The following is a 22,330-nucleotide window of genomic DNA, read 5'->3' as shown; positions in this document are numbered from 1 at the left end:
TCCCCCCTCCCCCCCCTCCTCCTCCTCCACTCCCCACCCCGGTGGCCGGCCCCAGGGCGCCAGCAGCCACTCCCTGGTCATCATCGACGAGCTGGGTCGCGGCACCTCCACCTACGACGGCTTCGGACTGGCCTGGGCCATCAGCGAGCACCTCGCCGGTCCGGATGTGGGGGCGCCCACCCTGTTCGCCACACACTTCCATGAGCTGACGGAGCTCAAGGCGGCAGTGGGGGTCAAGAACATGCAGGTTCGGGGGTTGGACGGCGGGTTGGACGGCGGCTTGGCGGGGAAGTGGAGACGGGCAATGGCCGTTGGGGGAGTTCAATATTTTACCCACTTACCCACCGAACCACCCAATCTCCTCCTCCTCTACCTCCTCCCTGAAACCCCCCTCTACTATTCACTGCCCTGCCCTGCTCGTCTCTCTACCACCCAACCACCAAACCGCCCACTCATCGGTCCACCTGGGTTTCCCCTGTTTGGCCAAACCCGCCATTCCTTACATTATCCTATCTCCCCCCCTCCTCACTTCCCCGGGCCTCCAACATTACGTACGCACATGTACACGCGCATGCAGGCCACCGCAATCATCGACCCCGCCACCCAGCGTCTAACCATGTTGTATCGCATCGGGGAGGGGGCGTGTGATCAGTCGTTCGGGGTGCATGTGGCGGAGAGTGCGGGCTTCCCGCCGCAGGTGAGGGCTGTGGGGGGCAGGGGGAGGGCAGAGGAGGGCAGGGCAGGGCAGGGCAGGGCAGGGCAGGGCAGGGCAGGGCAGGGCAGGGCAGGGCAGGGCAGGGCAGGGCAGGGCAGGGCAGGGCAGGGCAGGGCAGGGCAGGGCAGGGCAGGGCAGGGCAGGGCAGGGCAGGGCAGGGCAGGGCAGATGACTGCTGGTGCCGCAGCAACCCCGATTCCTACCATGAGCTTGTATTTGAAGTGGGAGGGACGGTCATAAAGTAAGACGAAATGAGACTTCTTCCCCCTTGCTCCCCCTTCAACTCTTCAAGTCCATCTATATTTCCTGACAAGCTATCCACATGGACACTGACTGTCCGTCTGTCTGTTTGTCTGTCGCGCTCGTTTGCAGGTCATCGCGATGGCCAATCAGCGCCTCAAGCAGTTGGAAGCGGGGCAAGCCAGGGTGAGATACGGCATGGGGAACGGAGGTTCGGTATGTACGTACGTACGTATGTATGTATGTATTTGTGTAGAGGACATGGCTGTGTACGGACCGGCTAACCTCGCAGTACAGAACCTTACATTGCTGTAATGCTATTTATGGCGGTGGACCCCGACACAACCGCGCTTACCAGCCGCATCCGCACAGCTCCACCCGTTTTACACCCACTACCAGGCGGCCACACGCTGTATTTACCTTCTCCCCTCCCCCCCCCCGACATACACATGCACCCCAACTCTCGCCTTTAAATTACGGGTATTACTCACTCCCCGCAGTTGCACGTCCCTGCCGCCAAGCGGCTGCGGACGGAGGGTGGTGGCGCACCGGGCCCGCATCACAATGATGATGAGGCGGCTGCAGCTGCGGACGTCGCGGAGCTGCAGGTTGGTGGTGGTGGTGGGGGTGAGGGGGAAAGGAGGAGGGCCGGGGGTGGTGGTGGCGCGGAACTGTAGCCTGCCTGCCTGCAGTTCTTCGGGCGGGGCTGTTGAGTTGTGGTGTGTAGGTGTTTTGCTGTTGGCTGTGGGAGCTGATAGGCCTGTGTAGTCCTCCTGTGTCACCTCCTAACACTCCGTGACGGCGCGACTGGCCCCCCTTCCTGCTGGTGGCGGATAGCTGTGTGCTTGGTTCTTCCCTCGCATTGTTCCATTACCTGGAGGCCATAGCCCCCTTAAGCTCCACCGCATACACATACACACATACATACATGCATACATACATCTCATCCCGCATCCGGCGCACCCGTCAGCTCTCTTTCGCCCTCATCCATGCCAAGAAACCCAACCCCTCCTCCATGTTTCCTGCGTCTTACGTATCGGCTTCCATGATGCCGGTTGATGGCCCGCTCCTTAGGGAATTTTAGATCCATCCGAAAGCGAGTATGTATGTATGTCCGGATATGCGGCGCTGCTCCCGCGCGGCTACACAGCTGAACTCGCGCCTTGGGCCCTTTCTTTGCACCGCTATACAACGCACTGCTCCCCGCCGCATGATCTACCCCCGATGCGGCCCTTCCTCATCCGCCCCTCAGCCCCTCAGCCCCTCAGCCCCTCAGCCCCTCAGCCCCCTCCTACCCTCCTACCCGCCTCCCGCCCGACTACAGTCGTTCCTGCGCCGCTTCTCAAGCCTCCCGCTGGACGGCATGTCCCCGGAAGACGCTGTGACGGCCGTGGACCACCTGCTCACTGCGCTCCCACAGCGACTGATGACTGCTGTGGCCATGTAACGCATGTGCATATGTATGTGCGCATGTGAACACATGTGCCTCTGGGGCATGCTGTTTGCCCCGAGCCACATACTGTCCTTGTGAATGCGTGCGTGTGTGCAAGTGTGTGTGTGTGTGCATATGACACGTGCACGTGTGCCCCGCTGTCCCTGGGTTAGTCCCTTTGACGTTTCATGGAAATCTTAATCTTAGAGTTGGGTTATGTTGGATTGGGTTGGGTGGGCCGGCGACAAGCGGGGGGAAAGGGAAGCAGATGGGGGGTTGCTGGGGGTGATGTGTGTGTGGGAGAGTGATGATGTGTTTCTGTAGGGGGGAAGTGGGGAGGGGAGAATGCACAAATGCACAACCACGCATGCCGTTCCGACCCCGGTGGGCCCCCGTGCTCTAACACGAACACACAACGACCCGAGCTGTTTGCCGGTAAGATTCGTCGGTTAGACGGTTAGACGGTTAACTGTCCCATTGCCATTCAGACCTCGCATCCGGGATCCTTGTCCTCTATGGTGGGGTAGAGGGCACGCGCGGGATGGAGGGAAGTGATGCGGCAAACCCGCACATGGAGGTGACCCTGGTTAAGACAAAAGAACCAGACGGCCCTTAGCTATCCGGAAGACGGAATTTCGCACCGGGTGTATGTCGGACTGACTCCAACTTGTCCGTGTCTGATTTGCTGTAAGGAAAGAAGGGGAATCGCCGTTACATTCCTGTTCTCCGTTTCCGTGCGGTTGATGCGTGCGGTGCCCCTTACAATGATGTTCAGCAAGGCAGCTCATGATCATCCGGTTGGGGCTCATCTTGGATGACCAACTAACAACTACCTGGATGATAACTACCTGGAAGGTCATTAGACGTCCTCACGCGAAGGACTTGGTTGAAGTGATGTATGGGTGCCGCAACGCATTTCGAAGACACTAATGTATGTGCTGTATGTGCTGCATCACCGGTTGAGAATCCACGCACTCCTTCCTGTTGTGTGCCCCTCACCCGGGCAGGCAGGGGGGATGGTTAGCCGCGTGGACATCAAATAACATCCGAATGTAACCGTCCAGGAGAAGAGCACATGCAGCCGTGGGTTGTGGGCGTCTCGACGGCGTGGCGGTACTCCCCACGCCGCCGCCATTCACCATCCATCCCGTGCAATCCCGTTTGAAACGACCGTTTAAGACCTGTACGCGGATGTCGCGTCTGCCTCCGATGTACACGGATGCCGAGGCGGCGGAGTCCGAAGAGGGCCGTTTTCCCGGTTCCCAAGAAGGTGAAACCTATCCACTTGTCCTCTCCCGTTCTGAAGGGATGTACACCGATACCGATAGCGACAGCGATAGCGAGGTACATTGTGGATGGGTATCGTTTTCAACTTTCGTTTTCAACAGATCTGAACGACCTGGTGGAGGCGAGGCGAGTGCCACAGCAGCGAAACGAGTGATATACATATGGCATGTGGCGTGTTGTAGTTTTTGTTACAGAGTGCGCCGTTTGCACACATTTGCATGGTCACATCCAGGATTGAACACCCTACAGCACCATCGCACCATGCAGCACCATCCACCATTACCGCACTGTACTACGCCATACGAACTGCAAGTGCAAGGCGGTCGATTCTGCCTCCTAAAATCCCTCCTCCTTTCACCCGAACATTCACCACCAATTCATCGTGCGAATATTAGTCCATCAGCTGTGACCTCAACGCCACATCTCAGTACCTAGCCGTAATCTCATGTTCTCGACAGCGTCGGGGTCTACCCAGGAATCGAACTTAGGATCTTAAACCGCCCGTGCCGTGTGGCACGTTGTATTGTAGCATTGGCATGTAGTATTGTGGCATGTAGTATTGTGGCATGTAGTATTGTGGCATGCCACGTCGACGTGCTAGGCGAAGACGCACGTAAACATGAAGTTTTCTTGAGTAGTTGCCGTACCGCTTAGGGGTCGTACAGACGGAGGGGTACCTGCAGCAGGAAAGTTGTGCTTGCTCCGGGGGAGGGGGCGAGGCGGCCTGCTGGTTACTGAAAGTCGTTAACAAGAAGCCTACAGTCGTTGCACCAATGGCAACCACACGCAAGCGACGTGCAGACATGCATACAATACAATACAATACATGCATACACGCGTAAGATCTACCAGCTCAACCGCTGATGGTGTCGCGGCCTACGACATTTTGGTGCATGCAACTTAGCATGTGTGTGGAACACCGGCGAATGGCAATAGTGCACATACCTGCGTAAATTTGTGACCCATGGGCCACGACATTTCAGGCAGAATTTAACTCACTTATTCTCGAAAGTGCTTAACAAATGAATACGCGCAGCTTTATATCTTGGACGCTAATGTTCCACGTCCAAGGGGCCTGGGAAATGGTTGGTCGCGTAAAGCGCTGTTGTGTGTGTGTGGTGGTTACAGTGGGCTCCAGACTCACGAAGAGTAGAGCCATCGGGCCAGCTGGCCGTGCACTGCACTAGAGACTAATATGTCACTCAGGATTGTGAGTGACTCTTTGTATGTTTTCGGCAGGCAATCTGCTGCAAGCTTTTGAGCTGGGCTTGCACCCAAGCCCTTCTAATCACGACGCTTGATGAGCAGCATGTTTCCGACTACAGTCTCGGTGACCACTGGACTGCAGTCCTTATGGTCCAGGGCGTCAATTGCTACCTGTAACACTAGCTTTTTAGCGACAGAATTGTCAGGCATGGGAGGCACACTGACTCGCATGAAGCGTGTGTACATACGTGCCCCATCAGCTCCAGGACAACGGCCACTTGAATCGGCCCCTGAGAACATGAACGCCATGACAAGTTACAATTTGAGATACGTACGGCACACACATGCTCCAAAAGCGTTACAAGGCAGCAGGCTCATACCGACGTGTTGGTTGTACCCCACATGCGTACCGGATTCAAGGGTCCCCGAAGATGTTTCAACGCCGCCATCATCATTGAATTGCACTGGCTGAGCACCATACATAACGTCGGCGTCACCGTTTGCATTAGGATCGATGCCCACATCGTCGCTCATTATCTGTTCTTCTCCTGACAGGTTGTGCTGTACGGCGCCACTGCCAGTCACCGCGTCACCGCCGACGTTGAAGTCAGAATCTGAGACAAATGGGTCATCGCTGAGTTGAGGATGTGGATGGCGGTGTCGTTTATCAAGACTTGGTCCTGCAGCATCGGTTACAGCGACAGCTGCTGTTGCGGCCGCAGCAGCTGTCGCTACTGCGGCAACAACTGTCGCGACGGGTGCTGGTGCCGACCCAGCTATATCTTCACCATCTGAAGATCTTTCCATGATAGAAATCGTTTCGTTAACAGGGCTTCCATGGTTAGAGGAAGTTGATGGAATAGGTGACGCAGACGTTTCTGAGGAACTTTCCAAACCACTACTTATAGTTTCAGATGAGATTCAGGTACCGTATCTGTAGACACCGAGTAGCAAGCGACGACCAGAAGAGCAAACACGGAAACTTTCTTTATACTTTAAGTATAAAGACAGTGAACCGTCGCGGCGACATTTTCATTTACGTCATAGGTAACATATAATGTTAAGTAATTAGGATGTAACACGCCTGCTTGGTTCTTGCCCTCTTAGGGTTTTATATGGATGCCGTACACTTTTCCGTTCTTACGGTCGTTACCTAGGTATGAGGTGCAGCATACGTTTACAATAGTTCTCCTTGTGTTATGTCGCAGATTACTGGAAGGGAACTGGCTCCAGTCTGCTCCAGTTGGCGACTGGAGGAAGCATTAGTTCCCAACTTTCCCGATCTGCAGAGCCCGACATCAGAAGCTGGCTGAGAGACAAGGAAGAGAAGATTACTAAGCTTACAAATATGGTGTAGGGATGCCTTAAATAGTCTGACAAACAGGGTGTTTCCTAAGTTCAAAAAATCTCACGCCTGGCTCAGCAAATCATGCAAGCGATAAGAAACTAGTTTAAATACATTAATAGAAAGTAAAAGCTCTTTAAAAAATCGCGTAAAGGGACTCCGTACGCGAAAAGCCGAAGGGCCCAGTGCGTACGCCTCGGACACTAAGTCCGCATTAGTGGCACACTAGTTATCAGGGCCTCAGACCTGCTGATAACTTTCAAAGTGGACATTAGCTTCTGAGCGGGAAGATTCATAGTCCGCCATTTTCCTTCCTCAAGGTTCTACGCTGGCTTTTGTATTTTCCTTTATCCACAGCCGCAAAGTTGCGGCTATTTAAATAGCGGGCTACCGTAGTTACAGGAAATGTTCGTGTTTTTAAATTCGCGACGGCATTACGAAATTATGTCACATATAAATTACAAGCTGTTCCAGGCGATGGTCGTTACGAATATATGTGTGCTCCGAAGCCAAATCGTACAATGCCTTCAACACAGTATTTACTCGTCGAATTCCATTTAACTGGCCACATATACATCCATAGTAACTGAACGGACATGCATCCGAGGGCCGAGCGGCCTAAGCAACAAAGCCCTCTCAATGCGGACTCTTCACACTTGCTCGCGGCGCCCCAGCTACGGATAGAGCTGGTTTTGCCGCTCCTGCATTGGCAGCCGATGTGCTTGAAGCCCGACTTTGGCCAGCTATTCCGTCAATCGGCGTTCTGAGTCGGACCCATTTACGAACATTGCAGGCACCGTTGCTTCGGTTGCGTTGGCTTCTTACGAATTCAAAAGTTCCACCAATATTTTCGGGTGTAATTTTGAGGGTATCTCGAACAATAAAAAGACGAACATTTCCTGTCACTATGGTATTTATATAGCGGGCTATTTAAATAGCCCGCTAACCAGTGGAATTCACAGCAGGACCGGCCGAATTGCCCACATTCCAGCAATTAGCCGACAAAACTGTAATGATTTGCGCATTAAATTACACCCACTCTTACTATAACAATGGTTTGGTGCCTTTAAACCAACCTGTCGTATGGATCCGGGGCGCTTAGTGGAAACACCTGTCCACTAGCCGCACACTAAGTCCACATTAAAGATAATGTTCTAAAGTTAGTGTGCGGCCAAGTGGAAACGCCCTGAAAGCCATACACGACACAGAGTCGTACTGATCAAAGCCAATCCATACCTACTCGGTAACGAACACAAACCCCTTACATTACTTTGATAGGGTATTATAAAGAGTGGTTACGTGTACGTAGCTTAGCTATACAATTTGCAACTACTTGAAGCCGCCGACCTTTTCACGTGTGCACACTCCGTGCTCATGGATGTTTTAGAAGACTACGTTTCTCCTCCATCTCTCCCTAGGCCTCTTGACGGCAGCCCGGACGTTACGGCGGTGGCCCGCGCCAATGGCATCAGTGGTTTAGTCGCCCACAAACTTAGGAACTATTTACGGCAGAAGGCTCTGAAGATGGACGCGTTCATTGCGGAATTAGTGAAGGCGTCCGAGTACTTCGGCGCCAAGCACGTGCAAGAGGCGCTGATGACCACGCTTGGCATCGACGCCTTGGAGTCGAGCACACTCGTTCGTGTTCTTGTCCCCAAGGACATCAACAAGCGCCGGAACAGGTAAGGAATAAGGGTATGCAGAACGGGGGGCAACAGGTTAAGCGTTTGATAAAGAAAGGTAACGGATACCCTAGGGGTTTCACACATGTACTCTCAGTATGCGCTGGTCAGTATGCGCTGGCTATCTTGTGATGCTCTGCAACTCTGTCACGATGTTCTTTCAACACTTCATTCCGTTCTCACTGACATGTCATGCAGTAACGCCTCATCTGGAAGTGAGCCTTCCACAACCAGGCAAGCGCCCACGTCCTTGTCCTCCACCATACCATTGAAGTACCAGGTGGTCGTTAAGAAGGTTTCGAAGCCCGACGCCATCAAGATCAACAAGTGGTACACGTGCGGGTAGGTACAACATAGATAGATGTAGTAGACATGGGCACTTTTTTGAGCAAGATCACATAACACCAGCACATGTTCAGGTTCCTTATCATTGGGGTTAAATGGGACACCCTGTCGTCCGCACTGGCGAAGAAGGACAAGGTTAAGGTGAAGGAGACAACCGACATCGTTGACCTTCGGTACTTGGGGAAGCAGTGGATGGCGGCGCTCTTCCGGTCACTGACTGGAGACAGCCTCTCGAAGGTTCAGCAGACAGACAAGGCTATGTACGACGCTGTCTATGACGCCTTGAAGGCGAAGCTGCAAAACGCGATGGCAAACCACCAGTCAGGTAGAAAGGGTGAAGTTTCCGAAACCAAACAATATTCAAACAAAGTGTGCGTTACACCTCACACTCCCACAGTGCTGACCTTTACGTTAGTTTGAGTAACCCATGTTTCGGATGCCGATGCATGCAGAGAAGAAGAAGTCGGACTTCTTCAAGGCCATCGGACTGATGCCTGCAGACAAGGCTCAGCTCGAGAGCGTGACGACCTTGGACACCATCCGTGCAACCTCCCTCTTCAAGAAGTGGGTGACTGACCATGTCGAGGTCAGCACTCAGCCAGCAGGTAATGCATGCTAAGAAGGAAACGTAGGCGTTTCCTCAACCTTAAGACGACCTCAACCTCACTTGCAATCTCTGCCTCCCTGTTCTCTTTTGCAGGTCAGGAACGCAAGAAGAGCAACCTGACGGCTGCAACGGAGGGTAAGTGAACACCACTGCTCAGTAAAAACCTAAATACCCACGCATTGTTACTAAGATCAGTCATGAAGGTCATGTACATTACCTACTTGAAACTTCCCTTTCATGCAATACATCATGTTGCTTGTATCCCTCCCTAACTTCACAACTAAATGTACAACCCCCCAGGCCAGGCCGACATGATGGAGATGCAGCAGGAGCCCCTCGGCCAGAAGAGCAGCCGCCAGGATAGGGATGAGGGAGATGATGGGGACTTGGGCGGGGAGGACGAGGGCGAGGGTGGGGAGGATGAGGGTGGGGAGTACAGGGGCTGGCCATACGAGGGCGGGGATTACATGGGTGGGGAGGAAGCGGACTGGGGGGACGAGGGAGGGGAGGACGAGGGAGGGGAGGATGGCGAGGGGACGGGGGGCAAAGTCCTGCTCAAGGAGTACGGCAGAACCAAGAGCCAGAAGGAGAGCAAGTTCGTGCCTCAACCAACTGGACACCGCAAGGTCCCGGTGAACAGAGAGCATGAGAAAGGTAAATTGTGTCTTCAACAAGACAATAAATTCCGACTACACACGAAACTTACTAACAACAAGGCAATAAATTCCGACTACACACGAAACTTACTAACAGCAAGGCAATAAATTCCGACTACACATGAAACTTACTTTCTGAATCTCTCTCCCTTATCGTAGGGGCATTGGATGCCAGGGGGCGGTCCACGTGCATGAGGCAACCTTCGGCTAAGGCTCGGGAGAGTCAAGAAGCTGTGGCCATGGTGGCGCCTGCTCGCATCAAGCGTCCACGCAAGGAAACCCCACCAGTGTTGCCGGAGGACCCCTCGGCTTTTGGGCCTGTAGCGGCCGCGCCGCGGCAGGCGGCACCCAGCAGCAGCCCAAGAATTTTGCGTTTGGGGGAACCGCTGGATGGACACACCGGGGCGCCCAGGATCGTTTAGAGAAAGGAATTGATACCAGTAGATTGTTTTAAGTGAGATAGGATTGAGATTTGTGTGCGCGAGTGGAAGCAGAATCAGAGTTTTGTTTTGAGACCATAGGCCCAGGTGTGGTTGTGGGCCTGATGTGAGCAGAGTTTTACTGCCTCTTGGCCACTAGGCCCACTGTCGGGTTGGAACCTAGCCGGTTGTGACAAGATAAAATGGGTGGGAGTCATCCAGTAACAAACTGCCTTGGCCGGTGCGTCCTGCTACCGTGCGCGGGAGTTGTATGATTGGAATATCCCTTAGAAAACATTGGTCAGGCCGCGCCTTATATATGGCAAACGCACCCGCCATTCGTACAACTGTCGTATGGTCAACATAAGACGCAGCTACCCTTTTCGTGCAGCAACTGCTTCATTACGCAACGGTAACTACCAGTTTACGCAGCTCCGGGCCAGGTTCATGGCGGCCAACGGAAACTGAGAAGAAACTAGTACAAGATATTTGTCATAGAACATTTCTCAGACCGAAGCTAGATCGTAAGACACAAACCGCCTGCTTTTACGTCGCGAGATCGAAACCTACATTCGTCAGTCTTTATGCGGTGCGCCGTAAGCATATGACCGTTCTCAACGCGTTTATAGTTTCTATTTAATGATATGGCAATATTCGGCCTCGTGCTATGCCCGGAACAATACGCAACCAAAGCCGTCAAACTCAGTTCTCTATGACCGGCTGGAAGTCGCTACAGGGCCACAGCGTTTAACCACGCAAAGAGCAAGGAGTCGTTTGGTGTCAGTAACAGCAGAGGTGTACAAACCCGCGGGGCTAAGGTGCAGCAGGAGAAGGGCAAGAAGGGAGCCATGGCAGAGATTCGGAAGGGGGGGCCAAAGAAGCAGCGGAGGTAGCAGACCACGGGCAGTGCTCAGGAACATGGGGGGCGCCTCAAAGTAGCAGGCCATGGGTAATGCTGAGTAAAGAAGGGCCTCTAGTCCTCGTGGTACCTATGAGAGATGTGAGCAGGTTGTAGTAGGCCATGGGCAATGCTCTGTGTACGAGGGAGTCTGCCATTCGAAGTGCATATGAGAGCTGACAGCAGGGGTTGATGGTGTGACCTGTACCGTCGTATGCTGTCCGTTAACATGCTGTTTGTGCTGTCACACCATCAACGGGTTCATGTTATCCCGTTAACGGCATGTTAACGGGATAATATGAACCCGTTATTGAGCTGGTAATCGCTGTTTAATGAGCCATTTGCGCAAGAGTTTGGTCGGTTATCGACCTGATAATCTCTATGTTATTGCCCCATTACCGAGGACATTCTTGTAACTGGTCGCGTGATAAACGACCTGGTAAATACCCGGTAGCGGTGCCTGATTACCGGCCCGGTAACGGCCTTTTTTTGTAACTGACCGATTACCGACCCTAGCCAGTTAACGACCCAGTAACCTTACAGCCTGGTAACCGAGGCCGGTTATTACTCGTTCCCATTATTGGGTCAATAACATGCGGTAGGGTCAGTAAACGACACATCACGACGTCGTTTATTCTCTTGCTTAGTCATTCGATCTTGTGCAGCCATCAATGCAGATTTAGCCTCTTGGCATACGTATCGACGTAGCCCTTGGCGGCGAGCACTGCATCACCCATCGAATCTCCACATACTCTTACAAAAAAAGTAGATGATGGATGTTTGATCAAATAACTATTAAGATCAAGCTTACTTGCCATATAATCCTCCGCAGGTGATGGAAACCCTGCTTGGACTTTATTATTGTATATTGGCAATAATACTGATTTTGTTGAGCAATAATCGTAGATGTCAGTTACTTGCATCGTTATTACCTATTAAACTACTTATTATCGTAAAGCTCAATATATGACGAAGTTCGAGTTGTACAGGGGTCTTAGGATGTTAGCCATAATTCAGGAATTTCCTGTCGAACGATTCTTCGAGTTATTATTCGCAAATTCATCAGGTATATCCAAGGTATATCTTCCACCGTCACAATATTTTCTCAGCGTCTCCAAGGACGCGATCGTCGAGTTAATCGCGATTAACTCGTTCTGCCTGCTCATCGCCTGCTTCACCTCTAGCTTCTTCATGAGAGAGGTCCAAAAAGCACCAGTAAACTTGGTATCACGATCTGAGATGATGGTGTATGGTAAACCGTGAAGCCGGGCCACGGTGTCAAAGAATAAATGAGCAGTCTCTTCTGCGTCTTGCATGGTCGTACATGCACCATCTTAGTCAGTCGGTCTACAAACACCACCAGGGAGTTGTATCCTTTCCTAGTCTAGTCGAGAGCAATCCGAGCACAAAGTCCATCGAGAAGCAGCTCCAAGGTCTTTCAGGAATCGTCATAGGTCGAGATAGACCCAGCGGTTTGCCTGAGGGAGCTTTATTACGCTGGCAGAAGTTGCAAAGTCTGCAACGTCAGCTTTCCGCATAGGCCACCAAAAATTCCGTTCTACCAATCAATGGTTCGATCTCGTCCAGGGTGTCCTGGCAAGATATCCGTGTGGCTTCGTTCAATAATCTCTCGTTTCAAGGCGGGGTCATTGGGCACCACGATGCGGTACTCGCACTCCCCCCTTTCTATCCGGAAGAACCCGAGAGGATTCGTCGCCCTGAACCGCATTGAATACCACGACAGATGCCAAGGAGGGATGGCGTGACAAAGCGTCGGCGACCACGTTCAATCGTCCTGGTCGGTAAATCCACTCAAAAGTGAATTGAGCCAGGAATTCAAGCCAACGGGCTTGTCTGCGGCTTACGTTCGAACTGAGCCTTAAGAAAGATCTGCGGATGGTGATCAATGACGAGGTTGAAGGTATGGAACTCTGTAAATAGCATCGCTATTCTCTCAAGGCGTTGATTACCCCAAGTAGCTCCTGTTCACCCGTACCGTAGTTCCGTTCAGTTGGGGGAAATTTCTAACTGGTAAAAGCGACCGGTCGGTCATTTTGCAGGAGTACTGCGCCAGTTCCGTTCAGCGAAGCATCTGAGATCAAACTTCGAAATGCTTCGTAATGCAACAGAAACGTCGTTCGATAGTCGAGCTTTGAGCGTCTCGAAGGCTCGTATGGCTTGTTCAGGCCATTCATCTGGTAATCTTTTCGCACTGAAGAGATCTGTCAGAGGTGCAGCAAGGGAACCAAAACCTGCGATAAATCGCCGGAAATAGTTCGCAATCCCAAACGAAAGATCGTAGTTCAGAAATGTCCTTTGGCAATGGCCAATTTCGAATAATCTCAACCTTCTTTGGATCCATGCGGATACCATCTGCGTTCACGACGTGTCCAAGACAGTCTTCCAAAAATCGCACTTGGAAAGTTTGACATGCAGTTGATTTTCCTCGAGGACCCTAAACATCGCCCTTAAATGCTCTTCCGGGGTCTTGAAAAAGATCAGAATGTCATCCAAGTAAAAAATGCGATTCGTCAGAGTCTGGGGGGTGCATGAGCGTTCGATAGGCCAAAAGCCACTTCCGAGATGGGTTGTGAACGCCGTCTTTGGGACATCTTCTGGTAAACCAAGGGCCGTGAAAATTGATGCACACCAGCTAGACGATCATGAGCATCATCAATCGGGGGCAAAGGGTATCGATTCTTGATGGTAATCTTGTTCAAGGCCATGTAATTAATACACATGCGTAGCTCTCCGGTTTTCTTAGTCACGAAGAGGATAGGAGCGCCGAAAGGCAAAGTCGAAGGACAAATAAATCCTTTTGCTAGCAGATCTTTGACTTGCTTCTCCACTTCCTCTTGTTTTTAGTGGCGAAAGTCGCGATTGGGGTTGGAAAGTCGGTTGGGCATTCGGTTCCAAAAGGATAGTGTGGTGAACACCTCTATCCGGCGGTAATCCTGTAATCGGTGCGAGGACTTTCCGAAAATTCATTGATAATCTCCACAAGGGATTCATTCTCAGCTATGTGTGGTTGCAGATCCACAGCATTAAGCGTTGGTGTGTCAATGAGCAGGGATGCGGTTTGCTTCACGACGACAAGCAACGGTCGACAGCCAGCTTCGTTCAAACCTTGGAAAGCTCTCTTCGTGAAACTATCTGAATTGTCTCAGGTCTGTCCTCAAGAAGCATGACTGGTGGTACATTGGAGACCGTTATGGGAGTTGGCGCATTCTCCAATCGTAACGTAACCGAGGGTCCCGTGGGTCGTCTCATATCAAGGAACCTTCCGTAGGTCTTCATCGTTGTGTTCCTGAACATTTCTCTAATGATTTTATGGTTCGTTGTTGCGATAGGATTTGTATGGACTGATTAATTGTTGGGCCTTACCGTACGAACCTGATCACCTAGTGCTATTTGTTCTCTGAAGCAGCAAAGCTTCTTCAGCTGACTGTAACAACTATTGCTCTTCGGGACCTTGGAGTGTCATTTAAGGTTAGGGCATAGTGTCAGCTCGCTTGTCCAGCTTGTGCTTAACTGGACCGTTTACCAGCTGTTACAGTAATTTGTAGCCTTTTGTAACGGTGAGCTGCATGAGACTTGGAGTTGTCTCTTTTGCGCCCCGTTTTGGCTCATTAGTCAGCGCTGGAGGCGCGACTATTTACTGTAGGTTATGAGCCCCGGCTTGTCGGGTCGGTGACTGATTTGCTTATTTTCTTTGGTTACCTTCTCGTCTCGAGGACAAGTCGGCGCACGTCGCCTTGGAGTTGCGACCGTTGGGAAGCTTGCACAGGATTACCATCGATAAGTCCATGATGATTGGAGATAAAGATACAGCAATGCAAGAAGGTGACGAGATGTCCACCAGGTGGTTTGACGGCCCGCAGGAGCAGGACAACATCTTGAAGGGAAACCTGCTATTTTCTTTGGCCCAGTTGCCAACGGCTTCGGGCGAAAGAGACAGGCATCTTTATGGGGGACATTCGGATTGCGCAGACGAGCTGCTTTATCACGTGTCGCCTGACTGATCAGGAAGGAACTTAAATCATGAAGGAGCCTTATATCTCTAGATCCTAGACGAGCGTGGGAATTGGGCTTCTTTGGAGAATGTGGGTGACGTCTTTGGCCTACACCTGCAGGGATTCGGAGGAAAACTTTACCTTCTGCTTTACGTGGTGCGCTGGTGCGCTTCATGGCTTGTGCGGCAGCTGCGGTCAGAGCTTTGCCCTGTGTGGGTTGCTGATGTTGCACTGGCATGCGTGGTTCTTTTTTGTACGAACTTTGTTTGCGGGTGACTCCGCTGTGAGTGCCCGGTGAGAGCACTTGGTCGGTTGGCAGCCGATGTTTGTCGTCTCAGGCTTTTGGTGGTCCTAGGTGGGCCTTGCGCTGAGCGATGGTAGCTGTGGCCCTTTGTGTGGAGCCATGATTGGTCCTGTGGCCGTGGGCATGCATTGCCCCGTGCTTTGGATGTGCTGTGAGTGCCCGGTGAGAGCACTTGGTCGGTTGGCAACCGATGTTTGTCGTCTCAGGCTTTTGGTGGTCCTAGGTGGGCCTTGCGCTGAGCGATGGTAGCTGTGGCCCTTTGTGTGGAGCCATGACTGGTCCTGTGGCCGTGGGCATGCATTGCCCCGTGCTTTGGATGTGCTGTGAGTGCCCGGTGAGAGCACTTGGTCGGTTGGCAACCGATGTTTGTCGTCTCAGGCTTTTGGTGGTCCTAGGTGGGCCTTGCGCTGAGCGATGGTAGCTGTGGCCCTTTGTGTGGAGCCATGATTTGTCCTGTGGCCGTGGGCATGCATTGCCCCGTGCTTTGGATGTGCTGTGAGTGCCCGGTGAGAGCACTTGGTCGGTTGGCAACCGATGTTTGTCGTCTCAGGCTTTTGGTGGTCCTAGGTGGGCCTTGCGCTGAGCGATGGTAGCTGTGGCCCTTTGTGTGGAGCCATGATTTGTCCTGTGGCCGTGGGCATGCATTGCCCCGTGCTTTGGATGTGCTGTGAGTGCCCGGTGAGAGCACTTGGTCGGTTGGCAACCGATGTTTGTCGTCTCAGGCTTTTGGTGGTCCTAGGTGGGCCTTGCGCTGAGCGATGGTAGCTGTGGCCCTTTGTGTGGAGCCATGACTGGTCCTGTGGCCGTGGGCATGCATTGCCCCGTGCTTTGGATGTGCTGTGAGTGCCCGGTGAGAGCACTTGGTCGGTTGGCAACCGATGTTTGTCGTCTCAGGCTTTTGGTGGTCCTAGGTGGGCCTTGCGCTGAGCGATGGTAGCTGTGGCCCTTTGTGTGGAGCCATGACTGGTCCTGTGGCCGTGGGCATGCATTGCCCCGTGCTTTGGATGTGCTGTGAGTGCCCGGTGAGAGCACTTGGTCGGTTGGCAACCGATGTTTGTCGTCTCAGGCTTTTGGTGGTCCTAGGTGGGCCTTGCGCTGAGCGATGGTAGCTGTGGCCCTTTGTGTGGAGCCATGACTGGTCCTGTGGCCGTGGGCATGCATTGCCCCGTGCTTTGGATGTGCTGTGAGTGCCCGGTGAGAGCACTTGGTCGGTTGGCAACCGATGTTTGTCGTCTCAGGCTTTTGGTGGTCCTAGGTGGGCCTTGCGCTGAGCGATGGTAGCTGTGGCCCTTTGTGTGGAGCCATGATTTGTCCTGTGGCCGTGGGCATGCATTGCCCCGTGCTTTGGATGTGCTGTGAGTGCCCGGTGAGAGCACTTGGTCGGTTGGCAACCGATGTTTGTCGTCTCAGGCTTTTGGTGGTCCTAGGTGGGCCTTGCGCTGAGCGATGGTAGCTGTGGCCCTTTGTGTGGAGCCATGACTGGTCCTGTGGCCGTGGGCATGCATTGCCCCGTGCTTTGGATGTGCTGTGAGTGCCCGGTGAGAGCACTTGGTCGGTTGGCAACCGATGTTTGTCGTCTCAGGCTTTTGGTGGTCCTAGGTGGGCCTTGCGCTGAGCGATGGTAGCTGTGGCCCTTTGTGTGGAGCCATGATTGGTCCTGTGGCCGTGGGCATGCATTGCCCCGTGCTTTGGATGTGCTGTGAGTGCCCGGTGAGAGCACTTGGTCGGTTGGCAACCGATGTTTGTCGTCCCAGGCTTTTGGTGGTCCTAGGTGGGCCTTGCGCTGAGCGATGGTAGCTGTGGCCCTTTGTGTGGAGCCATGATTTGTCCTGTGGCCGTGGGCATGCATTGCCCCGTGCTTTGGATGTGCTGTGAGTGCCCGGTGAGAGCACTTGGTCGGTTGGCAACCGATGTTTGTCGTCTCAGGCTTTTGGTGGTCCTAGGTGGGCCTTGCGCTGAGCGATGGTAGCTGTGGCCCTTTGTGTGGAGCCATGATTTGTCCTGTGGCCGTGGGCATGCATTGCCCCGTGCTTTGGATGTGCTGTGAGTGCCCGGTGAGAGCACTTGGTCGGTTGGCAACCGATGTTTGTCGTCTCAGGCTTTTGGTTGTCCTAGGTGGGCCTTGCGCTGAGCGATGGTTGTTGTGGCCCTTAATGAGGAGCCATGATTTGTCCTGTGGCCGTGGGCATGCATTGCCCCGTGCTTTGGATGTGCTGTGAGTGCCCGGTGAGAGCACTTGGTCGGTTGGCAACCGATGTTTGTCGTCTCAGGCTTTTGGTGGTCCTAGGTGGGCCTTGCGCTGAGCGATGGTAGCTGTGGCCCTTTGTGTGGAGCCATGATTTGTCCTGTGGCCGTGGGCATGCATTGCCCCGTGCTTTGGATGTGCTGTGAGTGCCCGGTGAGAGCACTTGGTCGGTTGGCAACCGATGTTTGTCGTCTCAGGCTTTTGATGGTCCTAGGTGGGCCTTGCGCTGAGCGATGGTAGCTGTGGCCCTTTGTGTGGAGCCATGATTTGTCCTGTGGCCGTGGGCATGCATTGCCCCGTGCTTTGGATGTGCTGTGAGTGCCCGGTGAGAGCACTTGGTCGGTTGGCAACCGATGTTTGTCGTCTCAGGCTTTTGGTGGTCCTAGGTGGGCCTTGCGCTGAGCGATGGTAGCTGTGGCCCTTTGTGTGGAGCCATGATTTGTCCTGTGGCCGTGGGCATGCATTGCCCCGTGCTTTGGATGTGCTGTGAGTGCCCGGTGAGAGCACTTGGTCGGTTGGCAACCGATGTTTGTCGTCTCAGGCTTTTGGTGGTCCTAGGTGGGCCTTGCGCTGAGCGATGGTAGCTGTGGCCCTTAGTGTGGAGCCATGATTGGTCCTGTGGCCGTGGGCATGCATTGCCCCGTGCTTTGGATGTGCTGTGAGTGCCCGGTGAGAGCACTTGGTCGGTTGGCAACCGATGTTTGTCGTCTCAGGCTTTTGGTTGTCCTAGGTGGGCCTTGCGCTGAGCGATGGTAGCTGTGGCCCTTTGTGTGGAGCCATGATTTGTCCTGTGGCCGTGGGCATGCATTGCCTCGTGCTTTGGATGTGCTGTGAGTGCCCGGTGAGAGCACTTGGTCGGTTGGCAGCCGATGTTTGTCGTCTCAGGCTTTTGGTGGTCCTAGGTGGGCCTTGCGCTGAGCGATGGTTGTTGTGGCGCTTAGTGAGGAGCCATGACTGTCCTGTGCCCGTGGGCATGAATTGCCTCGTGCTTTGGATGTGCTGTGAGTGCCCGGTGAGAGCACTTGGTCGGTTGGCAGCCGATGTTTGTCGTCTCAGGCTTTTGGTTGTCCTAGGTGGGCCTTGCGCTGAGCGATGGTTGTTGTGGCGCTTAATGAGGAGCCATGACTGTCCTGTGCCCGTGGGCATGAATTGCCTCGTGCTTTGGATGTGCTGTGAGTGCCCGGTGAGAGCACTTGGTCGGTTGGCAGCCGATATTTGTCGTCTCAGGCTTTTGGTTGTCCTAGGTGGGCCTTGCGCTGAGCGATGGTTGTACATATGTGTTGTGCATCCCACTATTTAGTATGGATGGTTATGGTTATAGATGCTTGAGGTATTGATTGTGGTTTTGAGTATCTTGTGGTGTAAGGAGGCTTCGCCTCAGGCTTTGGAGCTTGATGTCCTCTAGTATGCTGTTCAGACAGGCGGCATCTTGAGTAGTTGTAAGCTTTATGATGCGTCTTCGCTGATTGTTCGATTGATCCTTTGCGGCTCAGGAGTGAGTTGACGGTGATGACCATGTTTGGTAGCGGCAGATGAAGCGAAGGGATGTGAAAGGAAAAGAGTGCAGACGAGATCTTTGGTATGGCCCTGGTGCAATTCTGTAAGACTGAATGTTGCTGCTAGTTGCTGTCTTTCTGTTTGCCTGGTTAAGCTGTTCAACTATGTTGTCATTTGCAGCAAGATTGCAGAATACTTCTGCACGGTATCTTCCTGACCCACATCAGCAGACGTTTAAAGATCGGTAATATGAGAAAACGAACTTCGGCTCGAAGCCTTCCGATGCAAAGGCAAGTTTTGCATTCACCATCACGCACGCGTACGACGCGCCAGTAAGTCGTACCGGTGTGCAGGGTAATAGTTGTAAGGCTAATCCAAGTCAGTCTGCCAAAGCCTTAGCGATGAAACAGTGAGTTGCGCCTGAATGTATGCACATTGAAGTCTCACCGAGTCGTCCTGAAAACATATTTAAGTACGAATCTTTACTTGTCAAGCAGCAACCTGGATTAAATCCCTGTTGTGAAGGAGAAGGATCACACCATAGTTGCAAAGGTTCTGTCAAGGTAATGTGGTAATGTCCGGCCCTACTGTCCCTTTCCAGCGCTAAAGGTATCCTCCTCTAGCTGACTCGTTGCCACCCACGCAGTTGACCATCCCTCCGCAGCTTCATAAAGCTCACACAGCCGGGAGCCGCAAGCTAGAAAGCTGAAAAATCAACCGATCGGTCCCTACTTGGCATCACCCCGGCAGCCAAGCCATCCAACCAGCTAGCCATCCAACCAGCCAACTAGTAGATCAACCAAGCACATCATGACCATCGTCTATTTGGTTTTGCAACACGGCGGAAACGGCTGTCGCGGGGGCTCCCATCCACATGTGGCGTCCTGGTACATCCCAGTGGCACACTCTATCCGTCCTAGAGTGTAGGGCCCTAGGGCTGAAAGAGTGAAAGGCGGAAGGACAGCAGCACCCGTGCCGCGTGTGAGCTGCCGTATTCTTCTCCGGCCACCTGCAGGCTGCCCACCAGAGTTATAATACCGGGGAGAAGGTCTATTAAGGCAGGTGGAGGGGTGGAGGGGTTGTGGAAGGAAGGGCAGGGCAGAGCAGGGCGCCTGCTACGTTGCCGCCGGCTCATCTCCCGGTAGCCACGGGTTTGGACTCCTTGAGCATCACCATGCGGTCACGCTGAACACGAGGGTCTCCGCTGTGGAGTCTGGGTCCACTGCAAAGTAGCCCAACCGCTCAAACTGGAAGCGGTCGCCGCCTGCACGAGGGAAAAGAAGGGAGTGTTAGGAAGGTAAGGAAAATAAGCGCCAAGGGCAAATATATGATTGCCCCTCCGATTCCATGCCAAGCGGGGGCGTGCGTACAGCAGACCTGCAGGTTGTGTCGATGATCAAGCCAGAGGAAAATACCAGGACGATGGGAGAGCTCCAGGGAGGCCAGGCAAACGGAGCACCCAGCCAGCGGAACGCACGGATTTCTGCAGACGCCCATCCTTACGGTGGTTGAACAAAAAAGCAGCAAGATTGTACACAATGCTGCGGATGGCAGCTAAGACAAAAGAAAAAGGCTTTCAAATCCTTGGCCTCCAAGAGAGAAAAATTGATTTCTATGAGTACCAGTGCCGCCGCCGGCAGGCCATTTGGGAGAACTGCAAGGCTGATCCGCGTCTCCGCTTCCACAGCAGCGTCTCGGCAGGTCCCCCTTTATCCGCGGATCCGCAACATCCACCATCCCGGCTACCTTGGCACCCGCCAGCTGTGGTGTCATCACACAGCCGCTCAGCTTGACCAGGCTTTGCGGAGTAAGATCCTCGAGCCAGTTTTCCCTGGAACCTGGATCCTTGCGCTTAAGCAAGGTCTCGTACGACCTGCTGGACATCCGTAAAAGGCTAGATGGTTTCACCAGCCAGCCAAGCGATTGACAGCGGTTCTGGACAAAAACCCAAAATGCAGCAGAGCAGTGGTCCCGGTGGGCAATGCAGATCACCACAGCCTTACACACAGGAAAGCTGGACAGCAGGACACGTGTACGTGATGACTACGAACGGGTTAACATCACGTTCAGAAACGATTCTCTGTCGACGAAACCGTTCCAATCTCAGGTGGAGAGTACAGCGGAAACCGGTTCGTCCATCGACTGCGATGCAAGGTGTAAAGTGCTCGGCATTGTTGCGGGTGTGGGGAGAGGTTAGCATCCTCCTGAAGGAATCGGCCATTGGGCAACAGGAAATCTGTTTTTCCATCTTCGCACTTCTTCATCACGCAGTTGTCGTCCGGCCAAGCCCAGCCATCACCCCAAACATGCGCTCAACAGAACTCCGGACGATTTGGATTGCACACCGGGTTTCTTCAATCCTGAGCCCGAGGTCGTTCACGTTTCGCCCTAGTTCTCCATCCCTGAAAAGGAGTCATGCGTTGAGTGGACTCGCTGCTGGGCCCGGGCGAGCTTGCGGTAGCCTTGTAGGTGCTGTTTGCAGGTGATTCAGCACGGGTGCTGGCTCACGGCACTTCGAGGCGAACCCGTTGTGTGGGTGGACTACGGTGTGCCACTCAAATGCGAGCTGCCGGCAAGACGCAAAGCGAGAGGGCGTGCGTGGAGTCACCGGCACGGCATTGACCCGGGGGAAGTTGGAGGCGCCCGTTGACCCGGAGGCCGTGTGTGCATGTGCGGTTGCATAAAGGTGCCTCGGTGCAGCCCCGAGCTTCCCTTATGCAATACTGACCTGGTGTTTGTTCCATGTGGTTGGGATTGCCGGGGCAGTGCAATGCAGTGGCAGCAGGTAGGCAAGAGTATATTACATGAGGGTAACATAGCTGGTAGGGGTCGATGGAAATTCCGTCATTTCACGCACCGGGTGGTGCTCGAACGACCCCGTCATCAAAGTGAGTTGTTGCTGGCTGCGCAAGCACGACGGCGACATCGTTGGGGCGCCGCCGTCGGGCACCGAGACTGCATAAAGGTAAAATATTGGGTTTAAGGGCCACCGGGGCATTGAACAAGTCGTAAATACAGCTGTGTACTCCTGTCATTCGTGATTCTGCCTTCACTATCAGGAGCTCTGTTTGTGATGTGAAGGCACAGCTGCCAAACGCATATGTTTTGAGGTATACTTGTTGCGTGGAGGCGCGAAATTTCTCGTTCCGCTGTGAATAAAGTCTTCGTTGCTGACCCATGGGTCGCAGTCACAAGAGATCCACCTGGGTCCCAACCCAAGCAGCCACTTCTCAGAATTGCACGCTTTAAAGCCACGACAGCCGGCATAACTTGGCGAACAGCCGTAGAGTTCATTGCCTCTCTGCAAGAGAATGCTCAGCCAGTTAATAAATTGTTGAGGATTCAGCTTCCTTGGATGCTGTATGTATGTATGTTGTTACAGGGTGGTTAACTTCGCCAGCGGCCCCCTTTCCCGGGGCAGTCCCTGCTCTCCCCTGCT

The 22,330-nt window shown here is 53.3% G+C and overlaps 3 protein-coding genes across 3 annotated transcripts in view; all 3 read left to right on the top strand.

Annotated features, from left to right (window-relative positions):
- The window catches only part of VOLCADRAFT_96164 (uncharacterized protein), a gene marked incomplete at both ends in the record, with an annotated part of 12,600 nt that extends 10,198 nt beyond the window's left edge, over positions 1–2,402 (top strand). Inside the window, 5 exons of the mRNA XM_002955277.1 lie at positions 56–247; positions 578–697; positions 1,088–1,141; positions 1,456–1,563; positions 2,280–2,402. Of these exons, the coding sequence (XP_002955323.1) occupies positions 56–247; positions 578–697; positions 1,088–1,141; positions 1,456–1,563; positions 2,280–2,402 (597 nt within the window). The remainder of the gene's footprint in view (positions 1–55; positions 248–577; positions 698–1,087; positions 1,142–1,455; positions 1,564–2,279) is intronic.
- A 4,996-nt stretch (positions 2,403–7,398) lies between these two features.
- Positions 7,399–9,937, top strand: VOLCADRAFT_106735 (uncharacterized protein; the record flags this gene model as incomplete). The annotated part of the gene is made up of 7 exons (XM_002955276.1): positions 7,399–7,907; positions 8,106–8,249; positions 8,327–8,577; positions 8,705–8,857; positions 8,953–8,994; positions 9,160–9,513; positions 9,675–9,937. Exons 1-7 carry the CDS (start codon positions 7,600–7,602, stop codon positions 9,935–9,937), a joined length of 1,515 nt encoding a protein of 504 aa, XP_002955322.1. The 5' UTR covers positions 7,399–7,599.
- Positions 9,938–16,431: 6,494 nt separating this feature from the next.
- VOLCADRAFT_65711 (uncharacterized protein) lies at positions 16,432–17,978 on the top strand (the record flags this gene model as incomplete). Its single annotated transcript, XM_002955275.1, has 4 exons — positions 16,432–16,528; positions 16,623–16,700; positions 17,655–17,732; positions 17,827–17,978. Coding segments are annotated over 4 exons (405 nt in total), but the record flags the coding sequence as incomplete, so codon positions are not given.
- Between the last annotated feature and the right edge of the window lie 4,352 nt (positions 17,979–22,330).

Source organism: Volvox carteri, assembly GCF_000143455.1.
Source record: "Volvox carteri f. nagariensis unplaced genomic scaffold VOLCAscaffold_50, whole genome shotgun sequence".
In the NCBI taxonomy this organism is placed as follows: Eukaryota; Viridiplantae; Chlorophyta; class Chlorophyceae; order Chlamydomonadales; family Volvocaceae; genus Volvox; species Volvox carteri.
Note: the sequence above shows the minus strand (reverse complement) of the source record. Positions and strands in the feature narration are given on the sequence as shown.